The 25,250-nt window shown below is 39.2% G+C and overlaps 5 protein-coding genes across 8 annotated transcripts in view; 3 read left to right on the forward strand and 2 right to left on the reverse strand.

The window, feature by feature from the left end:
• Positions 1 to 484: 484 nt before the first annotated feature.
• LOC111332400 (uncharacterized) lies at positions 485 to 3,813 on the reverse strand. Of its 2 annotated transcripts, none has more exons than XM_088742381.1 (3): positions 3,090 to 3,813; positions 2,545 to 2,616; positions 485 to 1,846 (listed from the first exon to the last, which is right to left on the reverse strand). In XM_088742381.1, exons 1-3 carry the CDS (start codon positions 3,232 to 3,234, stop codon positions 1,749 to 1,751), a joined length of 315 nt encoding a protein of 104 aa, XP_088598507.1. In that variant the 5' UTR covers positions 3,235 to 3,813; the 3' UTR covers positions 485 to 1,748. The 2 variants fall into 2 exon arrangements, with proteins under 2 accessions (XP_088598507.1, XP_088598508.1); XM_088742382.1 differs by having other exon boundaries at positions 2,477 to 2,616.
• Positions 3,814 to 3,961: 148 nt separating this feature from the next.
• The window catches only part of LOC111332401 (vacuolar protein sorting-associated protein 53 homolog), a 43,654-nt gene continuing 22,365 nt past the window's right edge, over positions 3,962 to 25,250 (reverse strand). For 2 of the 3 annotated variants that reach the window (XM_088742369.1, XM_088742370.1), the window contains 15 exons: positions 25,111 to 25,183; positions 24,322 to 24,464; positions 23,953 to 24,082; positions 23,418 to 23,450; positions 22,685 to 22,764; positions 21,834 to 22,079; positions 21,220 to 21,343; positions 20,829 to 20,911; positions 8,875 to 8,953; positions 8,048 to 8,196; positions 7,469 to 7,538; positions 6,831 to 6,916; positions 5,582 to 5,633; positions 4,984 to 5,088; positions 3,962 to 4,695 (listed from right to left, as the gene is read on the reverse strand). In XM_088742369.1, the coding sequence (XP_088598495.1) occupies positions 4,522 to 4,695; positions 4,984 to 5,088; positions 5,582 to 5,633; positions 6,831 to 6,916; positions 7,469 to 7,538; positions 8,048 to 8,196; positions 8,875 to 8,953; positions 20,829 to 20,911; positions 21,220 to 21,343; positions 21,834 to 22,079; positions 22,685 to 22,764; positions 23,418 to 23,450; positions 23,953 to 24,082; positions 24,322 to 24,464; positions 25,111 to 25,183 (1,627 nt within the window). In that variant the 3' untranslated portion in view covers positions 3,962 to 4,521. Of the gene's footprint in view, positions 4,696 to 4,983; positions 5,089 to 5,581; positions 5,634 to 5,847; positions 5,884 to 6,830; positions 6,917 to 7,468; positions 7,539 to 8,047; positions 8,197 to 8,874; positions 8,954 to 20,828; positions 20,912 to 21,219; positions 21,344 to 21,833; positions 22,080 to 22,684; positions 22,765 to 23,417; positions 23,451 to 23,952; positions 24,083 to 24,321; positions 24,465 to 25,110; positions 25,184 to 25,250 lie in introns of those variants that run through there. The other variant, XM_088742371.1, reaches the window with a different exon arrangement.
• Positions 9,564 to 11,360, forward strand: LOC148717491 (histamine H2 receptor-like). The gene has a single exon (XM_088742377.1). It carries the CDS (start codon positions 9,921 to 9,923, stop codon positions 10,842 to 10,844), a length of 924 nt encoding a protein of 307 aa, XP_088598503.1. The 5' UTR covers positions 9,564 to 9,920; the 3' UTR covers positions 10,845 to 11,360.
• Positions 15,021 to 16,938, forward strand: LOC148717492 (uncharacterized). The gene is made up of 2 exons (XM_088742376.1): positions 15,021 to 15,288; positions 15,570 to 16,938. The coding sequence occupies exons 1-2, from the start codon at positions 15,069 to 15,071 to the stop codon at positions 16,685 to 16,687; spliced, it is 1,338 nt and encodes a 445-aa protein (XP_088598502.1). The 5' UTR covers positions 15,021 to 15,068; the 3' UTR covers positions 16,688 to 16,938.
• LOC148717493 (adenosine receptor A1-like) lies at positions 19,021 to 20,078 on the forward strand. Its single transcript, XM_088742378.1, has one exon. The coding sequence runs from the start codon at positions 19,021 to 19,023 to the stop codon at positions 19,921 to 19,923; it is 903 nt and encodes a 300-aa protein (XP_088598504.1). The 3' UTR covers positions 19,924 to 20,078.

The following is a 25,250-nucleotide window of genomic DNA, read 5'->3' on the forward strand; positions in this document are numbered from 1 at the left end:
CCTGTGCGGAGGTCATCATCAGAGTCAAGAGATGATGGCTTCCGCACAAGTTGCCGAAACGTCAGTCACTACCCACCGACTTCAGTCCTTCTCAGGGCTACATTCAGTCGAACGATCACACCCAGTACGCTTTCACATAAAAATATATTAATGACTAGTTGCACCTAAATTTCATTTGACGTGGAGTTGAACAAGGACATCAGAAAGGAAAAATTCAGAACGATTCTTCAAGGAGTGCAATCGGATACCAAGATCGAACAATCGTACCGGGGACGGATGGTGTGGGGGGAGGAAGGTACGTAAATCACAGTGGGGTAACCTTTCCCTATGCGCCCGACCACGCCCTGAAAACTTTTTTTCGCCAAGCTCCTTTTTTGGCAAGCTCAGTGGAAGAAGTTACATGTCGACAAGCTAAAATCAAATCAAATCCTGCTGCCAACTCATCAAAAACTGTTAGCTTATCATCAATTTAAAATCTACGTAATTCATTTCACAAGAGCAATTTCAAATTTAATGTCGAAAGTAATCTAAGTTTAATGTCGAAATGTTTAATGTTTGCATTGGTCTGACCCCACGATTAATTTTGAAAAAAGACACCTCTCTTCTCGCGCCTCAGAGTTAGCTATTTTGAACTTTTTTTAAGGAATTTAATTTGTTCGCCACGGGAATACCAGGAAAAAATAACAGAACTTTCGTCCCAATTGACACCTAACCCCTTAAACCCACCTATCCCACCCCAGGGGAGGACATCCATCACACAGTAATCTAGTGTGTGGGTAATTAACGTCTCCTACCCTCAACCCTGCAGGAGACGGGACCTCCATTTATTCGTCCCTATCTGAGAAGACTAGAATATCTAACCATTTCTTTATTTTATAGAAAGGTAGCAAATTCTTCTCGATTATTTTAAGACCTTGAGTGTTGGTCCGGCCGGGGCTCGAACCCTCGACCTCCCGCACTGTTTTATGACCCTTAATTGAAAGAACAAGTGTACTATACAGCATTAACCCTTTGAATACGAAAAAGACCATATTTTTTCCAGTTGTAATTTGGCGGTACAAACTTAACCTCACTTTGTTGGTCCTTATATGGGTTATCCGTTACAATATTTGCGGTTTTGAGACACCATGGGCTCAGACCTTGGGGTCACATGACCTAGATCAACAGTTCGTGTTTGGATGCGTTCAAATCGATTCGGTTTCTCGCTTTTCTGGCCGTTTATAAGTGTTTTTCGAGCCATTTTCCCTCAACAGAAGCCCTCACGACGGCATCATTAAGCTGGAATGTGGGTGGCTGCAAGCCTCTGAAGGAAAACAGGTGAGAGATGGTTTCATGTAGACTGGACCGCCAAAGATGCTTTACTGCCAGCTTGGCGAGTTCACAAGTGAAGTTGTCTCTCGGGCCCATCTGTGGATGGCTTCCAGGACCTACCAAGGTTATGTGGCCAAGTTTGACCAGTAAAAATTTCAATCGATGCGATATTTTGCTGGTAGGACTGGATGGCCCGACGCGATTCTAATAATTCTTTGAAATGGAAATGATAGGAGTTGCCTTTTCGAGTTGTGGCGGAATTACACTGAACTCTTTTCGGGTATGAACAAGGCAACGGTTGTGTTCGCGACACTGGCTTTCATCAAATGGAGAAGCAGGGCTGGCAGATAAAGTGAGAAGGAATTTTCTTGCCAAACTCCAAGATCTGGCCCTGAGGTGTGATTTGAACGCAAACTTTTGATTTTTTTAGCAAGTTTTTATCCTAAAAGATCGACATGTTTTTGGTGTTGCTCTTTGGTGTTGCTCTTGGAGCAAAATGCTGGACTTTGGGATTTGTTGCCATACGAACGGTTCACTGCAATGAAAATCAGGAATCATTGTGGGCGTTTTAGGTTGCAATAGGTGTCACATCAATTAGCTGGCACAATTTACACACTTACATAATGTTGTGTCTTAAGTTCAACAAGAAACAAGTATCAAAAGTAGTAAAGGTATTCACTTAGTATGCAAAGGGTTAAAAAACATTACAAACTGAAACAACTTTAGGCACCGACGGTGACTTTTGGGCGAATGCGGTAATTCTGAAAGGGTGGGGTACCAACCTATGATTCACAAAACACAGAATTTCTTTAATGCCGTAGCCTAAACAAGCTGAATATTTCAAGACAAGCAAAAATTAAGTACTCCATATAGAGATGTAACATGCCATCTAGCCATTGAAAGAATTTTGGAGTCAGGCAAGTAATAATAATACTAAAAAAGGTACGAACGAGTGACTGAAACAGGAGAAGAGTTCAGAGAATTGAAAATTGATTGACATTTTAACGACACAAATGCGTTCGATTATTATTGGCTGTACTGGTACCATAGCTGTGAATTTGGCTATTTGTTACAAAAAGGTTAAGAAGCAATGGGGGCAATAGGTTACTTTCATAAGAGTACATGAATTTGACCATTTCAAACGTATTGATTTGAAAAATATTACCGTGCACGGAGTTTCCCAAAAGAACAGTGACCTCGAGCAGAACTCGTTTCTGTTGCCCCACCCCTCACCTCTTTTCTCTTTCTTTTGACAGTCGCCCATCCACTTGGTATAAATTTCTCTCTCTCCCCAGCCTTCCGCTCCTGTATTTATCAAAGATGGCAGCAAATTTTTTACTTAGAAAATACTGAGCACTCGCCCGCGTCAAAATCACGCCTGCTCTGCAGACCATTGACTTCAGCAAAGCTCGCCTGACTGCGAAACAATCATTCAAACAGAGCAAACAAATCAGACAACCGCAAAAGTGAGGTCAAATGAAACGTGTGACTCTTTGTCGCAATGGACACAATAAACAGGAAACACAAAAGTACCCTCTTCGTACTCCCCTTCGCTAATTGCACTTATAAATTCGCCTTCAGTGATAAACATCTATATTTAGTCTATTTTCAGCATCCGTAACTATAATGTTGCCGTTTTGGTCGAGAGGTAAACCATGCGGAGATTTCAATTGTTGTTCAGTTTCCTTCCAATCCAGACTTAATATCCATGTACTCTCTGGACTCGAGTTTACGGCTTAATACTACCTGAACAAGAGCGCCGAAGGACCGAACAATACCTTTTGTCATGTCTGCACATAAAATATCCCTGTTCTTGTCTGGCGCGTCAAACTGTTTGCCTCTGTTGTCTCGCCTACTAGACCAAATCCGGCCCTTGCAGGCTTCGGCCACGTCCGGTCCATTTGATGGTTCAAACACATTCATAAGGTTGAACTTTCTTTTTTTAGTTAAACAGGGAATGGACTTCAAATGATGTACCTCCCATTTAATTAACTTCACGAACGCACACAGTTTTTGTTTTGTTTTGTTTTTTTTCAAAAGCGTGTATCTCGTAGATTCTATCTTCAATGTTATGGTTCCTCACTCCTTTCTCCTCTAGTACTTTCGAGGCCATTTCTGTCTTTCCTTGGCGGACGAATCTCCCTTTTGAGAGGCTTGTAACAAGTTATACGATTCGAAAAGAGGGATATTCTAAATGCAAAAGCATATGCTTCTGCTAAAAGCTAATAGCCACTTAACTATGATGTTATCCAAAGTAAAAGTATTATCACTTTATGAAGACTGTTTCTTTTTTCCTTTCCGCTATGGCTGACGATAAAGTTGATGAAATGCTTTCTCTTGCAAATATGAACTGCTTCTGTTTAAGCTAATAGCCACTTAACTATGATGTTATCCAAAGTAAAAGTATTATCACTTTATAAAGACCGTTTCTTTTTTCTTTCCGCTATGGCTGACGATAACGTTGATGAAATGCTTTCTCTTGCAAATATGAACTGCTTCTGTTTAATTTTCAGCATACTTTGCCATGCGGAAAAGTAAAACAAAGCTTAGTCGTTGTTTATAAAAACTGCGTCCTAAACAACCCTCAGGTTGAGCTGAACCATTTATCTGAACATTTATTATTGTGAACAGCGTCAAGAAGGGCGAAAGCTAACAGTGAAAAGACATTAATTTAATGAAATAAATTCTCTTATAGAGAAAGCCTGAGGCTCACAGACTGCGTTATAACCGTGGTTTTGGTTAGACCTCGTGTAAATAAGCGGCCCTTATATTTTCCCGCCACTTTGAACAATTCCAATCGAAGTACCAGAAACAATTTGTTTCGTTAAGTCACATGCTTTTGCGATGCTTTACGAACATGTGGTAGCGACAATACAGCTGATTCGTGTTGCTGTAATCATTCAGAATGGTTAAAAGGAATAATTTCTTAAATCTCACTTTAACATATCTCGTGAGAAGCAACATACACCAAAACTTTTTTTTTTTTTTTTTAGTAAGCCCCCATCAATTCTCCCCATTAGAGAAAGGGTCCATTAAAACTATCATTAACAATATCATTATCAATAAAAATATCTTTGTTAGTTCCGTATCAAGTTCATCACGAAAAAAACCTACATTTTACGCGCCAACTGAGTAAGTTTGATAGAAGCATCCAAGGCGTGTAGCCCGCGCGTACTTTTCTTCACTAAGGAAATAGCATAACGTGTCGGTCTAGAACGGCTTTTTGATCAGTCTCTCAAGTTTCTTTATTCTACTCGACTCCTGCTCGGTTGCGGTGTGGGACGGAACGGTCGTAGACTCCCCGGGTGCACTACCTGCCGGAGGGGAGGGGAGACGAGAGCGGAATAGGTCCAGCATGCTGTGTTGTTCGCTGCGTTTTAAACCCTGGGGGGAGAGTTGGTACATAATGATTACTCTGTGAAAACAGTATACACGTGTATATACATAACATGACGGTTTTGGAAGGAAAAAGGACTAAGTATGGCCATTGAAACTGATATGATCACTTAAGCCACTCCAGAAAACAGTGCGAGACAACGTTCGCATAAAATGAAGCTCTATGCGCCGTCCTGTTGTTTTTCGGCCAATAAAGTGTACCCTAAACATGATAATCATGTTTACGGTAAACATCACTGTTAGATAACCAAAAGGTAGCAGTATCATTGATCTTACCTTCATGTCCAGTAGTTTTTGGAAGTTGGAAGTATCTGTATCTGCAAGTAACTTTATATAATTGTCCACAAATCCAACCGCAGGATCGTGTGGGGACATAACTACCTACAACGAAAACCAAGTGATTCTCCTTACTTTCTGCCATACAATTATTACAATGTTAGTTTGGAGAATTTGTCATTAGATCAACTAATAATCCCCTGATTGATATTTTTATAAATTCTCATCACTTGTCTGCTTGATTTCGTATTGATATTGTAAGGGGAAATTCTGTATTGGTCACTGGTGGGAGCTAAAGGAAAAGTGCAGTTGTCTTTAACTCCTCTAACGTGAAATTTATAGGCATCCAGCAAAGAGGGCTAAGATGTTATTCTAATAAAGGTGGATTTCGAGGAAGACATCTCCGTTGAAAAAACAAAGTAATGAAAAAAAAAAAAAAAAAAAAGCTGACAAAGACAGATACACTCATTGAAATCCTATAAGTTAAGCCAAAAGAGAAATCTGGTAAAGCTTCTTTCCTGACTATGAGAAAGAGGTCGTAATTTCCTTGTGCTCTTTTTCAACAAGAGGTGCAGGAGACATGAAAAAGATTTCCAACCTTTAATATCATTTCCGCCTTTTTCATTCCTTTCGCCACCACTTTAGTGTAACTGCAGCCAAGAAATCATACAACAAGTAAACAGCTGTTGAAATTTGGAATATAAATATAGAGTGTTCGAGACATCTACCTTAAAGAGTCTGTTTGTTTTCGAGACATCTACCTTAAAAAGAGCCTGTTTGTTTTCGAGACATCTACCTTAAAAGAGTCTGTTTGTTTTCGAGACATCTACCTTAAAAAGAGTCTGTTTGTTTTCGAGACATCTACCTTAAAAAGAGTCTGTTTGTTTTCGAGACATCTACCTTAAAAAGAGATTGTTTGTTTTGAGACATCTACCTTAAATAGAGTCTGTTTTTGAGAATGATTAATAACCCAACAGCAGGTGAGTATTGCAAACGCAGTGATTAGCCTCCCCTCCCCCACCTTTACCAAGCCCCACTCTCTAGTAATACGTCCCCTTACGGCAAGAACTCAAATTTTCTTACAGACCCTCTCCTTCACCTTCCCCTTCCTCTACGGCCAATTAAATAGCTGTAATTTAGTAATTTATTACAATTTGTTTGGGTTAAACACGAAGGCGCGCTATAAAAGGAGCCTTAGGTCCCACTGGACCATTTGTCAATCAACCGTCGTGTGATGTAGAACTCTTAGAGTCAAGTCAGCTTGAGCTACAGCTACTCCAAAGCAGTGAACAGCGGGCGCAATCCTCAAAATTGTTTTATGTCTTCATCACAATACAAGAATATTTGAGATTTGTATTTCCTTTCTCCAATGAAAACTGTCTTTATTTGTGGCAGTAAATTTGAGATCGAAGTAGGTGGTTCGCACGTTACCTCATGCCACCATGCTGGTGGAAGTAAACAATAGATATCTCATTAGCTCCTTTTGTTCGTCTACCAGCATTCAAATTTGACCCGCACACGTCAACGGTGAGTGACAAATGAGCCTAGGTCTTCCCAGGGAAGACTTCCTTATATAGCGCGCCTTCGTGTTTAAGAAGCGAGGAAGTGTCGCAACACGTACTTGAAATTGTCAGGCGGTTTAAGTTTCCGTTTTAATACTTTTGGCAGAGAACATTGACTGTATATGGTATTTAATAAACCTAGGTAATTATTCAAATAAAAGAGAGTAACTTTCATTTTGACCCTCACTAAGGCTTCTACACCCCTCTTCCTTAGAGGCCACTTCAGGGGGTGGGTTGAAGACATTTCTTTGACAGTCCAGTTAAAGGGTAAGGTGAATGGCTTACCTTGCTGGAGGCTTCCTTTGCACTTTGGAGCCGATGGAAGGGAGATCGAGGAGAATTGTTTTGAGAGAGTGAGTGTCCAGTAACAGCTGTAACGTAAAAACAAACAAAAGAACCAACCATGAGGACAAACCTCTCCTCTTTTAAAAATCCAGATAAACACTTTAACATCAGTTTTTTTTTATTAAGTAATTGGGGTCATGGATAGTTGTGGAAAGACAAAAAATGAAAGGTAAGACACCAAGTAAGACATTCAAGCTCTGCATAGCGCAGCCACATGATCGCATACATGTATCGTTATGGAACGTAGCAGACGTTGAGCCTGGCTTCTTTTCTCAGTCACAAGAGCAGAAAATTTAAAAAGTCAATTCTAGATATGTTAATGAAAAAAATGTGTATGAAATGACGAAGGTTCGCTCAGTTAAATGAACTAAGGGAAACGTAGTTTTTCTTTTTTCTTTTTTTTTTTTTAGAATGAACTCAGTAATGACATGCACGTCAAATCAACTGTAAAGGTAGACTCCAGAAACGACAGACCCATATACAACTGAGGCATTCTTTTCTTTGAAAATATGAGCAACGTTCATCGAACTAATAATTGCCAGACACGTAGCGTAATGATATAGTGTCTTTCATATTACCTGCTCAGCACCAACTGTACTGATTGGTTTGCATTTGTACAAATTGCTGATGAACCGTGGAATGAAAGAACTGAGGAGAAAACAGAAAAATTATTCACTAGCTCATCATCATAGTTTTATGATATTCCAAAACAATCAGAGCATTTTAACTTTTAATCATTCAACAGCGCTGTTTATATCGAATTATGGCAAATACTTTTTATCTGTGAGAGAGAACCATAGTAACGGCATTACCCAACCAAAACAGTCTTGAGTTCCTTTTTTCAGTAAAAAAATCAAGATAACCACACGTTCTAACAGGTAGAAAATAATTTGGTGTCAAATAAAGACAAAAACTTTTAACCGGTTAAGTTTAAGTATTCTCATTACCTGTTTGCTAGATGATGAATGGATATTAAAGGAAGAAGTTACATATTAATCACTTCTGGAAGTTACAAAAATACCGCGTTTTCTTGCGCTTGGGACCGGTTACTTTCCAACTGCGAGTTCCAAACGACTCCCCCTGTTGTTCATCATTGTTCTTATTTCCCGTTATTATAAAAAAGATTTTTCTTTTATGATAATCAAAATCAGGCTTACTTGACAAACTTTACGCAAAATTGAGTAAAGTATTTTCTTGCTGAGGACAGGTAATCGCGTAAGAGTGGTACGGCTTCCTTCAGGTGATTGGAAATGGCTGTCACGTATGAGCTCTCGTCTCCCACAGCCTCTACGCTCTGCCAATTGACCTAAAAGAAAGCAAAAGCAGTTGACATTAAATGAAATCCACGTGGCCTATGTTTGGTCGATATGAAGTGAGCATGCGCTTATGTGACGTCCCGAGATTGTTTGGTTGTTTTCTCAAACAAGGCTCATGGTTTTGGAAATGTTTCCACGATTTAGTAATGGCCTCGAGGAAAGTTAGGCAAGAACTATCAACTAGCACAAAATAAGAAACAATGGTGATAATAACTGGAGAAAAACCTCGAAAAGCCGAGCCGAGTAACTCTTTTTTTATGAGGTTAGAATTACAGTCATTTACACCAGATACGCTGTGGCTCGTGTGCCACAGTTTGGATGTCGTCTTTGGTCGATAACTGGACAAACACAGCAAAATGGAATCTATTTCTAAAGAATATAAACTGGCTGGTCTTTTTTCTCCTATTTTTTTTACATTTTTATAATTCGATCTCATGGATTTAAACGTGCCATGTTTATCTCTGATTATTATCCCTGCATTTAAAATAATTGTCAATTCAACAACAAGTACGAAATGGCGACTGAAAACGAGTTATGAAAGATCTGTATTTAGCGCTTCAAATGTGCCATTTCCTCTGGGGGCCATTTCTGTGATTATTTCTGGCTCAATTCGCGTCACCTGCAAAATTAACTTTTAATGAAAAAGGAAAAAAAAGAGTTTACTGCACCTTTATCAATGCTGTCAAGGGCGCATCGCAAGCATTCTCCAAGTCCTGTACAAGCAGCTGGATACAGTTTGAAATGACGCTGGCGATAAAATAAAACGCAATGAGTATATCAATAGTTAATCTCCACTCACCTCGCTTCCTCTAGTCCCGTCCTTGTTCCTGCCTTTCTGGGAAAGAATTGGGACGCAAAGGAATTACCACCCAGTGAGTGTCAATTAGCTAAGCCTGAAAAAAAAGCCGTCATCGTTCGTGATAAAAAACAACATTATATCCCTACTACGCAGCGTAAGTAGTCTTATTGGTGCCACAGGCACACCAATCAAACGACTACTATAAAGAGTTAAGGGAAAATGACAACAGGACAACGTCAGTTTCTCAAAATGGGTTTTTTAGAAGGGGGGAGTTGAGCTTCCTTAAGAAGCTCAGGAGTTTCTCAGTCAGTAGCTACTGCAGAACTACGCAGTCACAAGAAGAAAAACTCGCGATCTAGTTTTAGTCAACGTTAGTGGAATTTCAGTGGGCACAATACCGTTAAACAATTCAAATAGAACTTGGGCTGGTTTTCCGCGTTCTGCAGGTTGCTGTCATTGACTTTCAGTTCTCTGACCAATAAACTTTTACCCAGTCGACGGGTCCATTCTTTTGAATAAATATTTGCACAAACGGAAAGACAGAATTCTGAGCTCAGTTGCTAAGTGTCTCTGTTTCCAGAGACTAAAGCCCTGACGTTGGTCAGAGAGTTCCGCAAGAATCACTTTTCGGTTGATACACATACAAGAAAAACAAGTTTGAAACATTCCATTTTCAACAAGAAGGAACGAGTCACAGCTATATGCAGTGAAGTACATAAACTAACTCTTGATGCATACCGTTTAATTTATTCAGAAAGGAGCTTGTAAATCAATTTATCGTGTTCATTGCTGGTTTTTTTTTTTTTTTTTTTTACCAGTCACTTTGAAACTATTTCAAATAACTGCATTCGAAACACGCACAAAGAAGATCATTATCTGGCGTCAACTCAAGAAAACAACTGATCATCAATAATAATGCCAAACTCGTCCGGAGAAGGAATCCTCGTAAACACAAATTTCTCTGCGTCACCTAGCTCTGTTAAATTATTCACAGCCATAAACGTTCTCCTTTCCATCACAGCAACTCTGGGAAATGTCCTCATCCTTCTTGCTCTCCACCGAGTGTCTTCTATTTATCCGCCGACAAAATTCTTCTTCCGATGTCTAGCTATCACGGATCTAAGCGTTGGGCTAATTACCCAGCCGCTCTATATAATCTACAATATCTCTTCGCTAGTAAACGTGGGAAGAACAAATTCTTACGAAAAGCATCTTGAGCGAGTTCGCATAGCTTCAAGTGCAGTTTTGTGTGGATTATCCTTATTGACATCAACCGCCATAAGTGTGGACAGACTTCTCGCCCTGTTGTTGAAACTGAGATATAGAAATGTTGTGACCTTAGCACGAGTTCGTCTCACAATGCTTTGTTTTTTGGTCTTTTCTGCTTTATGCGCTGTGATTTGGGTTTGGAAAGAGGATGTTTTCTATAAGGTGTCCTCTCTTAGCATAGTGCTTTCTCTGGCAACTTCTATTGCATCTTATGTCAAGATCCACTTGTCTATACGACACCAACAGGCACAGATACAAAACCATGTTCCCCAAGCAGAATCGAGCTCTGGAGGGAATCCATTACACATGATAAGATACAAAAGGATAGTGTCTAGTATATTGTGGGTACAACTGGCCTTAATTGCGTGTTATGTTCCCTACGTTATTGTGGCTGGTAGTGGGAAAGGCAATGGGGTTGTTTGGTTGGCTGTGACCACTCTCGTCTTTTTGAGTTCATCTCTAAACCCGATCTTGTATTGCTGGAAAATCAGAGAAGTGCGACAAGCAGTGAAGGACACTGTCACACAGCTACACTGCTGTTGTAGGCAGAACAGCGTGGATCGACAGTGATCACTTTGAAACAGCATCAGTGGAATAGTAACGACTACGACATTTTCAACTCATGTTCGCTGTTGCGAAGAATCGTCTTCAAGTAAAATAGAATACGGAAATAACAGTTTTCGTCACTCAGTATTTTCACCTCGCCTGACTGCGAATTGCTCCTAGCAACTAAATGAATGTATGAAACATTCTCAATTTTTGCTCGAAAAGCTTTCCCCGCCAACTCCAATTAAAAAGTGAATCACATCAGCTTATGACCACGATACAGTTTTCTGTAATTTAAACATATCAAAAGAACTCAAAGTTAACTTAGTTCGCCGAGGAAATCTCAATGAACGAAATTAATTGAATTGAAAATGCTTTAAATGTCACGAAAATCCAGCAGGTGTAGCCATAAAAGTTTTTAATAAACAATGTCCTCCCTTCCCTTTAGGAAAATCGATCTGCTGGAAATTTCGTTAAAGAATGTTATCATCATTTTTAAGAGCTAAATCGGTAGTTATAAAAACTACTTTGTTTAGTTCATTGAGCTGTCTTTTCATTTCTGAGAGCAGGCGCAGAATTCGTCAGTTAGCATGCACGAATTGAAATTGAAATGCGGCAATGATATTTTGTATCATAATAAGGCATGATAGTCTTGACAAAGATTCGAACGATCTGATCGTTTCATTTTTGGTGACGATTTTGCCATACGACATTTGTTCGCTTTTTGATTTTTCCTTCCATTCGTCATTTTGTTTTCGTTGTTTTGTTTTTTTGTTTCTGAAAGCCACCGAATTTAAATTTGCGATTGAAATAGGGTATTCGAACATGTGAATATTCCCATTCCCCGTAAAGACAGTGCCCGAAAGATTTACATTTTCAGAGTTACAATTAAGTAAAAAGATAATTCACCAGCAAAACTCATTACTCTCAAGAATCTTGAAACTTAAACAGGCATACATGAAAGCGCGTTGCCGCACATAATTTTAAACACAAACAAAAAGATGTGCATAAATAGATAAGAAAACGGGTACTGATACAGGTGGACACTTTCCACTCCTCAATGCTTTATGGTATGCAAATGGAAGAACTAAACGCCTTCGTTTATTTGGCATCACATTTCACGTGATCAAACGACTGATAACTTTGATAATTTTTAACTTGTTCCCCCCTACATTGCTCATACGAGTGACCAAAAGAGCTTGTGTCATAAAAAATTAACAAGCATGGCAAGGCTGCCACTTGACAAGCTGCATACTTACGACCCTAGCATGCTTAAGCCGTACAGGCCTAGGGAATGCTAACCATCGGTCGTTTCCTTTAATTTCATAAAGATCCTAGCAGATGTAATCATCGAAACTAATTTCTTAAGTCAACAAACGACCATCTTTAAATAGTTGATGAGGCGTCCTTAAAATGAACATTATTTTGTTAGAAAACAATAACGAAGCTTTGACCAAAATAATATCCTGGTAATCTGTGATACGACAAAAACGGTGCGTTTTTCTTCAATTGTTTTCGTTTTATTTCAGCTACTGTTATTGCTTTCTTTTCGGTTGGATTAGCCTTACTGAAACGGGTGACAATTATTACTCCAGTGTTCTTAATTGCGTTTAACTTTTCCGATGATTGAACTAGTTTACAGCACTGAGCAGCCAATCGGGAGGTGCCATGTAACAGCGTAGCGCCGTATTTACCAGTTACCATCACAAATGATTTCTCAAATCAAGAAAAAATGTTAAAAATGTAACAAAGTACACACTCATCGTACAAGGATGGCACGCTTTGGGTTTGTAAAAATTACAACTTGAGCATGCTTTGAGAATTACCAGAATCACCCACAAAACGCTGAGAACACTGCAACAAGCCGAAAATTTTTACCAAGAAGAACAATGGAAAACTCTTCAGAAAAAGAAATCTTGAGAAGCGTTCTACGTGAAACTCTCAGATCATCACCAACAGGCCTGGTTGAATTTTTTTTAGTTTTGAATAGCCTTCTTTCCATCACTGCATTCATGAGCAATGTTCTGATCCTTTTTGCACTTCGCCAAGTGACGTCTATTCATCCTCCAACAAAACTCTACTTTCGATGCTTTGCAGTCACTGATTTCTGCGTTGGGCTCATTGTGCAACCACTCTATGTCTATGCAATGTATACTGCGTTTCGTGCGAAAGAAATAAACACCAATGCTCTGTATCGTACCTTAATGATTCCTGGGCTAACAAGTATGATTCTGTCTGCAGTATCTGTCTTAACCTCGACGGCCATTAGTGTGGACAGACTCCTCGTGTTGATGTTAGGAATGAGATACAGACATGTTGTAACATTGGGTCGGGTTCGCGGTGCTGTTATCTGTTTTTGGTTAATTGGTGCCTTAACTTTACCAATCTGGTTGTGGAGTAAAGGCATATTTTACCGAGGATCCTCCGTTATCGTACTACTGTGTTTGATAACTTCGACTTCATGTTACGTGAAGATTCACCTGACACTCTGGAAACATCAAGATCGCATAAATGTACAAAACCACTTCCTAGATCATATGAACGAACCAGAAAGGAGTCCGCTCAGCATAGCAAAATATAAAAAAACACTGTCCAGCATTTTGTGGGTACAAGTAGCTTTACTAGTCTGCTATATTCCTTACAGTATTGTAGCTGGGTCTGGAAGTACCAGCGGAGTTCTTTGGTCGGCTACAGCAAGTCTGGTTTTTCTAAATTCTTCTCTTAACCCTATCTTGTACTGCTGGAAGGTCACAGAAGTGCGACATGCAGTGAGGAACACAATCAACAATGTGAACTGTTTTTAAAAACAGTTCTCGGTAAGGATGCTCCAAACACAAAATTTCTAAGTTCGTACTGCTTGTAGTCTAGTTACGAATTGATCATTTTCGACAAAATTCAGACGCTACTACTAAACTTCAAGATCTAACGAACAATTCATTTACAAACCCAGGTGAAGGCGAAAAAGAAAAAGTAAATATAAAATGTTAGCGAAGGTGTTCATTAATAACAAAATGGCAGGAGGACAGCAACACTGAATCATATCAGAACTTTAACAGCTTTTGAACTGAAAAGTGTTAACCAGGCTTTACTTAACAACAATCATGGACACAAAGTTCTTAAGATCTCTCATCTTCCCACCAAAGTTCCAGAAAACCTTAGTTCAAAATGCACGCCCTTCTGCGGATATTCAATTCAAGAACAGACTACTCATAATCATTAATGTCATGATTACTTCAGTAAGTATTTCCACCGGATATACTGCACAAAAGGAGCTCAATGATTTGACGAGGTAGTACACTTCTGCTAGTAATCTTCAGGGAAGCTTGACCCGATAGTCTCGCTTTCGCGTACGCAACCATAGGATACCGCTGTCCAACTAAACCGCGCACGCGGAACTGGAATAGGGGATAATGAAAACACCATACAGGTGTTTTCATGGAAAAACTCACAGGTCAAACAACAACCTGTCATCATGTATTTGCTGACGACCGTTTTTATATCAATATTTGTAACAGCATGTAATTTAGCCTTGAGTTCTTGCACGATACCGAAGGAAATTAGCAGTTGAAGGTATAACTTATCAATAAAGATTTAGAAATGCAAAGACTAGCAAAAACTAACGATAAAAACCGACGTTTCGGTGTCATCATGACGCCATTGTCAAGGAGAAATAAAAAATGAAGTTTGTGGCAAGGTGTAACACTAAATTAGCATAAATATGTTACGAGCTAATTAAACAAATACTTTTGCGCGAATTGAATCGCTTTGCACGTTCAGAGTGGGTTTTAAGTCTCTGATGAAAAGCATTTCGTTCACCAAACAATCGAACTTGTTACTACACTTTTTCAGAATGCTAAAATGTTTCAGTAGGTCTTTCGGGACTTCGCTGTGCCGTTCGTGGTAGTGTTTATATATTGAAGATGCCTTTCGTTTATGTCCATCCACGCGACAATTAATTAACAAATCTTACGCGACCAGAAAAAACAAGCGCGCGCGGAAAAATAGTCTTTGCATTTGCTCACGTCAGCAGCGTACACCCATGAGCAAATGGGGGACGCTAAATTGACCAATCAGAGCGCGCGCTTTACTTTGGTTATGTTATAATTTACATTATAACATAACCAAACTAAAGCGCGCGCTCTGATTGGTCGATTTAGCGTCCCCCATTTGCCCATGGGTGTACGCTGCTGACGTGAGCAAATGTTTCCAAGTGAGGAAATGTTTCGTTGGAAACTGTTTCTTTAAATAATGGCTGGAGTCTCTTCTGCCGGAAATATGGAAATGTCTTCGAAATTTCGGGAAAATGAGACAGAAATGCCATCCTTTAAATTATTTGATTTCTCATTTCTTGAGCCACCTACAAAGAGATTTGCGAGTTTAAGTGAAAGCGAACTCGAATTGCTTGTAAGCGAGCGGCACTCCAAAAAGACAAAAGAAAACACAAACTGGTCTGTGTCCACATTTAAAGGTAAAGAGCAGCTATCAGAGATAACCTGACACTTTTAAATAGGCTTCGATAAAGCTAAAAGTAAGAACAAATTAGTTCCTGAAGCCTTTACCGATGAGTAAAATGTTTGTAACCGTAGAACCCCATTTAATGCTGTACGTAAACAATCTTGACGAAACCTTTTAAATTGCCTTTGTTAAAGAGCGTTTACGATGATTAGAGGTTAAAATACTGAAATTGAAAATTTAAGGTCTTAAAAAAAGAGAATTTTGACAGACCGTTTCTTTTTCTGTTAATTTCAGCTTGGTGTACAGAAAAAAAAATTCAAACCCCGCTTGAAGAGATGAGTATCGGCCAGCTGGATCAAAACCTACGAAGGTTCTATGCAGAAGCCAGAACGAAAAAGGGCGAAGATTACAGCAAATCTACCTTACTGGGATTCCGTCACTCAATGGAAAGATATCTCAATGCCCCTCCTTTAAACAGAGGCCTAAAAATTTCCACTGATTCGAGATTTTCAAGATCAAACTTGATGTTAGATGCACAAATAAGAAGCCTTAAGCGAAGCGGCAAAGAAAATGTCACACACAAACCTGCTATCGAAGAGGAAGACCTCCAGAAGTTGAAATCCAGCAAAGTCTTTTCCTCCTCTCAACCACTTTCCTTGCTGAGGAACGTTTGGTTTCATGTTGTCCTTTTTTTTTGCCGAAGGGGCCGTGAAGGTCAAAGAAGCTTAACAACGAAGAGCTTCAGGTTCGAAATTGATGCGGCTGGACGAAGGTACGCAACAATGAGCCATGATGAAATGTCAAAGAATCATCCTGGAGGATTGAACGATGTAGAGAGCACAGAAAAAGAAGCAAGAATGTATGAAACACAAGATCAAGGAGACGGCTACAAAGCGCTGAAACTATACCTGCAGAAAGTCAATCCAAATTGCACTGCCTTTTACCAGTATCCGAAGAAAAACTGTGCAGCCGAAGATGCAGTTTGGTACGAAGCACGACCGCTTGGAATACACAGCCTCACTAAAATGATGAAAAATATCAGCGAAGAAGCGAATTTATCCAAAGTTTACACAAATTATTGTGTAAGAGCTACTGCCATCACTCTCTGGTCCAACGCTGGGATTTCTAACCGCCACATCATGGCCATTTCAGGACACCGCAGTGAACAGTCTCTGGTGAGCTACAACTCTCGTCCATCGACATCACAACTGCACAACTGCAGTCAAGTCTTGTCGAGAGCCTTTTCTTCCTCCACTAATAACCACAGCAAGTCATCAGAAGTTTCTAAGCAATCCATGTCGTTCCAGACCAAACTAGTGGCAACGAAATCGCTTTTCGGCGACTGCAGTATTCAAAACTTGCAAATTGTTTTCAACAATTCTTCCTCCGAAATTGAGTCAATTTTTAAATGACATTTGAGGACAGTTTTTCACTTTCGTCAGAAACTTCGCTCGTGATTGAGCAATTGCAACGATTAGCTGTAGATACAAAGCTCAGAAAGAGCTTTTTTTCATGAATTTCAGTAAACATGATCACATTTGTCTTCGATTGACTTGACGAGCATACCCGTGCAATGCCTAGTTTTCGCGCTCTTGTTTTGTTTGGTCATGTAAGACTACACGAACATTTTTGGTTCAATAAAAGGGAAATTCTATGGCTACAATGTATCGATGTTATGTTATAAAACAAATGGTAAACACCACAGCGTACACTATTGAGTTATGGATGCACTTGGGAGGTTTGCTAAGCACTCAAGAAGCTAGAGTCGCTCTCGGCTATCGCCTCGAGCGACTCTTACGCTTCTTTCGTGCTTAGCAACCTCCCGCGTACATCCATAACTCAATAGTGTACGCTGTGGTGTTTACCATTTGTTAATTAGGACACCTCATATTAAATTATCCGCTCTTCTGGCTTTTTTGGATTTTAACCTTTCTACTTTGTTTTGTGCTACAAGATGCACGCGCAAATGAAAGTGCACGCTCGCCGTACGCTGGTTGTGTAGATAACAGCAACGCTGCCGAAAATGAGGCCCCAAAACAATTACCAAGTTGAGACAAATGAATTCTTGAGAGATACGCAAAGGAAAGGAAATACGATTCGTAATCTGAAGCAATTAAAATTAGTATTTCAGGTGAGAGCTTAAAGGTATGTCCAAAAAAGCCATAGCCAAGGGTGGAGACAGTAGAGTAGTCCCGCTCTCCACCCCTAAATGAAGCTCCCGATATCAATCAGTCTGACTCGTACCCAGTCGACTCCAAAATGTACGCGGTGCTAAAGAGGAGGACCAAACGGTGATGGGAAGAAGGAAGAATGAGTCTTCCCCTCTCGCTATCTCCCTTCCCATAACACTTCACGCTCCCATTCTGCCTGCGTACGTTGCTCCGCTTTGAAGGCGACTGGGAACGAATCAGACAATCATCTGCTTTCTGTCTACACCATGCCCCCTACTTCTAGGGAAAGATTACGAATTACTTTGGTCATGGAGATTTGAAATCAACGACAAGAGATGATTGTCTTCTGTTTTTTTCAAAGTCAATCGCTCTCGTCAATACTTCATTTTGTCGCGACTGCCAACAAGCAAAAAGTGCTCTTAAAAGCTGACATGCATGAACAACGGTGTGTGACTAATGAGCGGATACAACAAGGTAAATCCATTAACAAAATATATTTCAATATCGCCAAACAAACGTCTGTAAAAAGAGTGAAAATATAATTTCCTGTTCTTGCGTAAGCTTCCAGCTATAAATACTGTCCAAAATAAATAAATATATTGCCATAGTTTACACTGGCGATGTTTCCTAATACAACTTTTCTTAATAATGTAATGTTTGTTCGAAAATGAAAGTACAATAAAGGGAGCTGTGTCACGCGATTTCGATATTGAATAAATCATTCCTACTACAGTGGCAAAAATGAACTATTTTCAGACAACCATTAAATCTACACTTGATAAAAATTGAAAAAAAAATAGATCTCTCTCACATTAAATTCAAATATCATCGAAGACAAACGGCTAAAACCAGACGGCAAGAAGTTAAATCTTTGTCGTTTGATGTAAACGTCGCGCTCCAACCGCTAAAAACATAAATGAGAGGTAGTCCAAAATGAGTCCGAACGTCAGATGTTTACAGTCTACTCCTCTATGGCAGAGGGATTCACAACCGCACCTTCACGAATTCGTGAAGGGGACTTTAAGCGCAACGAATTTGCTTGAAATTTCCGAAAAGTATCCAATGGGTCTCTTAGCCGAGATGAAATGCTGCATCATAGCAGCCAGAAAGTCTTTTTTCATAAGTATTTGACAATCATTTATTATACATATCGCTGTTTAGTCATCTTTTGAAAGTTGATCCAAGTTTTCAAAAAGTTTACCATATGGTGATTGGAAATAACTTTCCTTTATCATGTGTCCATAATTTGGCATCCACTGAAAGGTTCGCAATTCTGTAAATTTGCGGTAACAATCGGCGAAAATATACAAATTGATCCAAAGTGAAGTGACTTTCCCTCACAAAGTTATTGTAAAATTGGATTAATGAAACGTTCTCGGAAAATCGTAACAGCTGTTACAACAAACTTTCTTAAGTGAGTGACATGCGTCCATCACCTTTCAACAAAAAAGACTCCTTAAAATAAACAAAAAATAATGTTAAACTCTATAAGGACTGGGTTGTCTATCAATAACACAAAGAATTATTTCTAACCCTTAAAGTTGAAAAACTCATCATTACACTTCCCATAAACAATGGCAGACTCTACGAGAGAAGAAAACATTACCAGAACATTCAATGATGCTTTCAATGCATCTCATGCAAAATTAGTTGAAATTTTCGCAGGCTTTAGTATTTTTCTCGCCACCGCCTCATCTGTTGGTAACGTTGTGATTCTCAGCGCTCTTCAGCGAGTGTCGTCCATCTATCCTCCAACAAAACTCTTCTTTCAATGCCTGGCAGTTACCGACCTCTGTGTTGGCCTAATAGTACAACCACTCTATACAACGTCTATCACGTCTTACGCGGTAGAGATGGACGAGAATGTTTTGCATTACATTCGCAAGATCTGTGCGGCAACAAGTACAATTTTGTGCGGATTATCTATGTTAACAACGACTGCAATAAGTGTGGATAGACTTCTTGCGCTGATGTTAGGACTGAGGTACAGAACGGTTGTAACAATACAGCGAGTTCGTTTTGTTATAACTTGTATTTGGATTATAATGGGTTCAATTGCCATGATTGGGTTGTGGAAAGTGGATGTCTTCAACAGAGTAACTTCAGTCAGCACTGTGCTTTCACTGGTAACTTCCACTTTCTCTTATGTAAAGATTTACTTCACCATAAAAAAGCATCAAACTCAAGTACAAAACGACTTCGCCCATGGACAACCATACGAAGAACGATTTGTATTGAACATAGCAAGATACAAAAAAACAGTGTCTAGCATTTTGTGGGTGCAGCTGGCGTTAGTTGCCTGTTATGCCCCTTATGGCATCGTGGCTGGAATGGAGGTACATCATTTAGCGTATTATTTGGTTTCGTCCGCTCTAGTCCACTTAAATTCAACTCTAAACCCGATCCTGTACTGCTGGAAGATCAGAGAAGTGAGAAAAGCAGTGAAGGATACGATCACACGGACACACTGTTTTTAAAAAGAACATCGTGGATCGATACTTAGTTGAGATGCAAAATGTTTGGAAGAGCGTGGAATAGTAACAAGTCCTAAGTACCATAAGAGATCAGGCCATCTTCACTCCTGCTGAAGAGCATAGCAAGTGGAACGTGTACCTCCAACGGACACTGTTTTTTTTGCTTCTCCTCAGGTGATGTTCTTTTTGTCGAGCTAATCTTGGACAGTGCGCCTCCAAGACTACTTTGGATGGCCTGAGGGTTCCATTCGGGGGCCGTGCGGGGTGATAGTATTCCCAGGCTTGGGCAGCGCATGTACAACCTATTTCCATTTTCTTCTAATCATGCTTTTGTATGAATGTTTTGTCGTATCCTTTCCCACAGTTCTTCATTTCAACTACCTTCGGCCATCAGAAATTCAGAATCTTCCGTAAACACTTACCGTTGACATTCCTTAAGTAAAATAAAACTGTTGCCAATTATGACATTCTCGTCTCACGTTGACCCTTGCGCCAAACTAACTTCAGGTGGAATAAATAGGAGAACTCGTACTTCTCAAAGGCTTGCAACAGTTCCGATGCATACGCATAATCACTCTAACTCACATAGTTGCCACCTTAGTCCAGTTTCAACCAAGGCGAGATTATTTGAAAGCACACATCAAAGACTTACTCATAATCGAGTAAACTCAAATCCTCGGGTCTCTTAAAAAAAAAAAGACCCAAAGAAATACAAATATCGCGAACGGTTAACACAAGAGTAAGTTGTTCGTCTTGTTGGTTCATGGCATCGTTTCCAGGCAACTGGCGTATGCATTACGTCCAAGTTACTTGGATGATGTGTTGTTAGTTCGCGAGCAATTTACATTGGTGAAAACGAACAACTCAAACAGGTCTGAAAATCAAGCGTTAAAATTTTCGCTACTAACCTATGGAATACATCTTGTTCCCCATTGAGGTCAATTTTCTCCGCTAACTCAGGATCCACTTTCTCCTTTAACTTCTCCTCCAACTGTATATGATGGAAAATGCATTTAAATCAATTACTACATGGTGTAGAAAGAATCAGAAAAGGCTTTGGGTTTACTCCCTAGTTGTATGTTGTTGCTTTCGAAAAGGTAGGTACTCGCCCCCCCTACTGAACCAACGAGATGAAAAAGAATCTTGAAGAGGCACAAAGTATCCCAGCTTTACAAAATCTGCAATACAATAAAGGTACAAGTCACCCACGCAAGACAGAAAGAGCAGAATAGCTAAGAAAGAAAGAGTTACTGCCTAAGGATAGTCATGGTATTATCTAAAATGGAGAGAAAATCTAACCTGTTGAGTTGTTTCCAGACAATAATCAGCTGTACAAAGAATACAACAAGTCAAACTTTGCTCTTCTTTGCTAAATTTCACTTCACCAGTATTGTTCAAGATGCTAGCCAAGCCACCTGTGCTCCTAAAGAGGAAAAAAATTCACGATTTCTTTTAATTGACACATTTTTACCTAAAATCAAGTAATAACACATTCAAATACATTATTTCAATCAATACAACCATAGACCAAATAGGTGTACCTCTGAATACACCTTGCCACATGCGTTGGTCTTCCCTATTTTCAATGCTACTAAACTAACACATGTTATGCTCATCTTTCAAACCGGCAGTTTAAATCCCACAGGTATCAACGAACGCTTTTCATTCCACTAATTTATTCGTGTTTTTCTCGTTACCATGTTCCCACCAATCACGTAGCTCCTTTTCCTCCTTTAAAGGCACACACAACCCACAATTCCTCTATTCGCTCCGACGAAGGGCTAACGCTCGAAACGTCAGCTTTTATAATCGTAACGGTGTCCACTTTACCATTTCAACTTTGTTGATATATTTAAACTAACATATGTCAAACAATAAAAGTGTGAACTTTGACAATGAAGACCAATACTTACTTTACTGGGAGATGGTTATTGAGTACTCTGGTAGCATACTCTCTAAGAAACTTCTGGAATGCTGCAGTGAGCGAGAGCAGAGGGGGCCCGGTGCTGAGCTGAGAGCATTGTACCATACACTTTTTGTAAAACACAAACAGTTCACCGGCGCTGGGAAATACAACGTTACTTCCATCTCCTTCCACCATAGGGATGCCCTGGGACTTGAAATCTTGAACAAACCTATCCATCAATTCTGATAGGTTTCTGTTGAGAAATAGAACAATATCTTAACATTGTTTTAAATTAAAAGGTCTGTAAGTCTCGACAGTAAGTCAGGGTTATATTGGTTTTGAGTCACTATGCTTTGTAATAGATTTGAATTTGAAAAAAACACACACAACAATAACAAATCGCACCACTTTATTAACCAATAAGATGTACCAATCGCGCCTTAGTCTAGTGTTTTCAAGGATGCGTTCTAGGCAGATTGCTTCTCGAGCTGGGTTCTCATTGGCTTCGTCTAGTACTCTCCTTCCTCCTGATTGGCCAATGCGATCAAGTTGGCTTTGTTTTTACATACTCATTCGAAATGTGCTCTAATCTGTCGTAAGGGAACGGGATTGTATAGAGATGTGCAGCTCACAAGTTAACTAAAATATCATAAAACGGATGTCCTAGCTGAACAGACAAGCTTAGCTATCTCACAATTACAATCTGTTGGTTTTGTGGCCTTCAACAGACACGCCGTCTCACAATATTCCTGAGTGTCAAATCCTTATTGAATGACTGACCGTAGGACGAGTACTTTTTTGAGACTTGTCAAAACTCGTGACTCAAGATTTGCCATACAATAACAAAATGAATCTTACTTATCTTGTGATTCAATGTAAATATGAAGATGTGGCTCAAAGCATCTTGAAATAATTCCTAAGAACTTGGACTGTTTTGGCTGAAAAACAAAACAAAACAGAACTAACTTAGCAAATTATTCAATCGTTACCAAAAAAAACTCACAGGATTAAAGACAGTAATTTTCACTCTGGTGGAGACATATTAGATGGAAATTTAGTTGTTTGAGAACTAAGAAGACCGGCATTCATTTAACAAGCGAGCAGCACAAAATTTATAGAAGTTCCCATACAAGAAGAAAGGTCTGGTCGGTGTACGAGTCAGAGTGCGATCAATACGTCATTGCACCAGTCCAACTTCGGAAATCTCTCATTAACTGTTTCAGAGAAACAATTCTGGTTACCAGGCACCCTTCTGGGCTACTAGAACTATTAGACAGTTTTTTAAGTACTTCGATAGGAAAAAACCACTAAAGGATCGACGCAAAATAAATGTGATTTGCCTCCGATAAAGACGCTTCTACTTATTTGAAACTTATTTTTATTGTCAAGAAGTAACAAAATTAGGCATTCTTTAGAATTTACCACCCCTAATTATACTACTGTAATCACTCTGAATACGTTTTTCTTAAAAGAGAACCTAAATTACAAGTCACTAAGCTAACTTGTAAGGAAATCGTGTACCATTCAAGGATTTTAAACTTTGTTCATCTGTCACAGAAACACCTGCAGAACTTTGAATCGTGAGACAAACCTTGTCTCCTTTCTCCTTTGGTTCTCCTTTCTCCTACAAAACAAAATGGAGCAGAGACTGTCGAAGACAAACTAGACTAATAAAATACATGTGGTTTATACAATGTACAAAACACTTGCAGTCATTCCTAATTCATCATCTTTGTCTCATGCACAGCCTCTGGGGGTGTTTTCAAGTTTTATGTGCAATCATCAGTTGATAATGTGTTTGATGATAGTATTATTGCTTTGTACATCTGCCAGTTCTGATTTTGCGTTCTAATTTTTGACAAACCAAGCCACAGAGAATTCCTCTGGCCAGTTATATCCTAGAACTGTGGGTTAATATGTGTCAAAAAACTCAAGCAAATTTTTAATACAAGTGTCTTGTTTTGAGATAATCAAGAAATATGGTAAATTTTCAGTTCAACTATTAAGGAAAAACCTCACAGATTTGTCAGAGGGCAGCAAAAAATGTAGTGGTCACAGAGGAGAAAGAAATAAAGTACGCTGAATCAAGTCATAATTATATATATATATATTCTATATATTCTTACCTCATAGCCATGCTGAACAAACCTCTGAGCCAATAAACTTTCAAAGGTTGTTGTTCTTTGGATGGCAAACAACAACAGCTTGACATCAAGTTCTTGTACTCTTACTGTCATAATTTTTGACAAATCTTTCCTGAAGATCAAGAAAGAGATAAGTCAATATTTGTTAACCCTTTAACTCCTACAAATGACAGTGATCTCATTTCTTTATGCAGAATCACTGCTGAATTAAACATTAAGGTCACAAGAATAATAACTCAGGGAGCTTTTGATTGTTAGACAAACTCTCCTTGTCAGAAACATAAGAAATGTATAGAGTTCTGTAAAGAGAACTTTGATTCTGATGTTAGGATCTAAAGCGTGAAGTCATACTTGGTAATTTTACAGAATTCTTCACTGATTCTCTCCTCCACAAGCCATTCAAATGGAAATGTCCCCTGAAAGTCTTCATCAAACTTAACCAGGGCTCTCTTCAACCAGGAATACCGGCGGTCAATTTTATCAAGCCATGCAACCTGAGTGAAAAAATGAAATATGAGACCAGCACAGAGGATAATTTCTCATGCAAATGAACAAGTCTCACACACATGGTATAAAGTAGGTAGCCTTAAAAGGGATTTAGAAATTTTAATTTCAATTCCAATTTTAATTTATATGATAAGCTAAATTTTGATCGGCTCTTATTAATGAAATATTGGAGGACAGATGCATAGATAACATCACAATTAACATAATCAGAAAAAAAAAATAGATTCTATGTTGCTGTGAGTCTGTGGAGTAATTGATCCCAGAAGTTGTCAACATGTAGTAAGAACATGAGCAACATACTCCACTGGGTCTCAGGTGCCACTTTTTTGTTCTTATCACATTTTGACATCATCTGCAATCTGTTCAAGGCTGGGCTCTAAGAAAAATTGAAGGGAGCTTAGTGCTCTGAAACTGTGAAATCCAGGGTGCCCAGCATGATGTTTTATCTAAAAAAATTAAATTCCTGAGTCACCTTAAAGCAAAAGTAAGGTACCAGGGGCCCCTGGGCACCGCTAGACCACAGCCCTCTATTACTGAACAGGTCTACAGCAACATGGAATCTATAAAGTCAATAAAGTCAATGTGTTGTGTTCAAAATCTATTTGTTAATTAGTTAAGAAAAGAGGCTCTCACTTCAAATGACTCATTGAAAAGCTGCTGATATTCTGCAAGTTGAAGTTTGACAAACCATGTGAGCAACTCATTCCTGTGAAGTGATGAATCACAAAATCAGAAAGACATCACATCATTATAAAAACTGAGCTCGGAAATTC

Source organism: Stylophora pistillata, chromosome 13 (genome assembly GCF_964205215.1).
Source record: "Stylophora pistillata chromosome 13, jaStyPist1.2, whole genome shotgun sequence".
Taxonomy (NCBI): domain Eukaryota; kingdom Metazoa; phylum Cnidaria; class Anthozoa; order Scleractinia; family Pocilloporidae; genus Stylophora; species Stylophora pistillata.

What these genes read in the sequence shown, in the direction of transcription:
- LOC148717491 (XM_088742377.1), top strand. Translation starts at nt 9,921, where the DNA reads ATGCCAAACTCGTCCGGAGAAGGAATCCTCGTAAACACAAATTTCTCT.
- LOC148717493 (XM_088742378.1), top strand. Translation starts at nt 19,021, where the DNA reads ATGGCAGACTCTACGAGAGAAGAAAACATTACCAGAACATTCAATGAT.
- LOC148717492 (XM_088742376.1), top strand. Translation starts at nt 15,069, where the DNA reads ATGGCTGGAGTCTCTTCTGCCGGAAATATGGAAATGTCTTCGAAATTT. An exon ending in GTCTGTGTCCACATTTAAAG is followed by an intron (nt 15,289 to 15,569) that starts GTAAAGAGCAGC and finishes TGTTAATTTCAG; the next exon opens with CTTGGTGTACAGAAAAAAAA.
- LOC111332400 (XM_088742381.1), bottom strand. Translation starts at nt 3,234, where the DNA reads ATGAATGTGTTTGAACCATCAAATGGACCGGACGTGGCCGAAGCCTGC. An exon ending in ATGTGCAGACATGACAAAAG is followed by an intron (nt 2,617 to 3,089) that starts GTATTGTTCGGT and finishes TGATAAATACAG; the next exon opens with GAGCGGAAGGCTGGGGAGAG. An exon ending in TCAAAAGAAAGAGAAAAGAG is followed by an intron (nt 1,847 to 2,544) that starts GTGAGGGGTGGG and finishes TTTTCATTGCAG; the next exon opens with TGAACCGTTCGTATGGCAAC.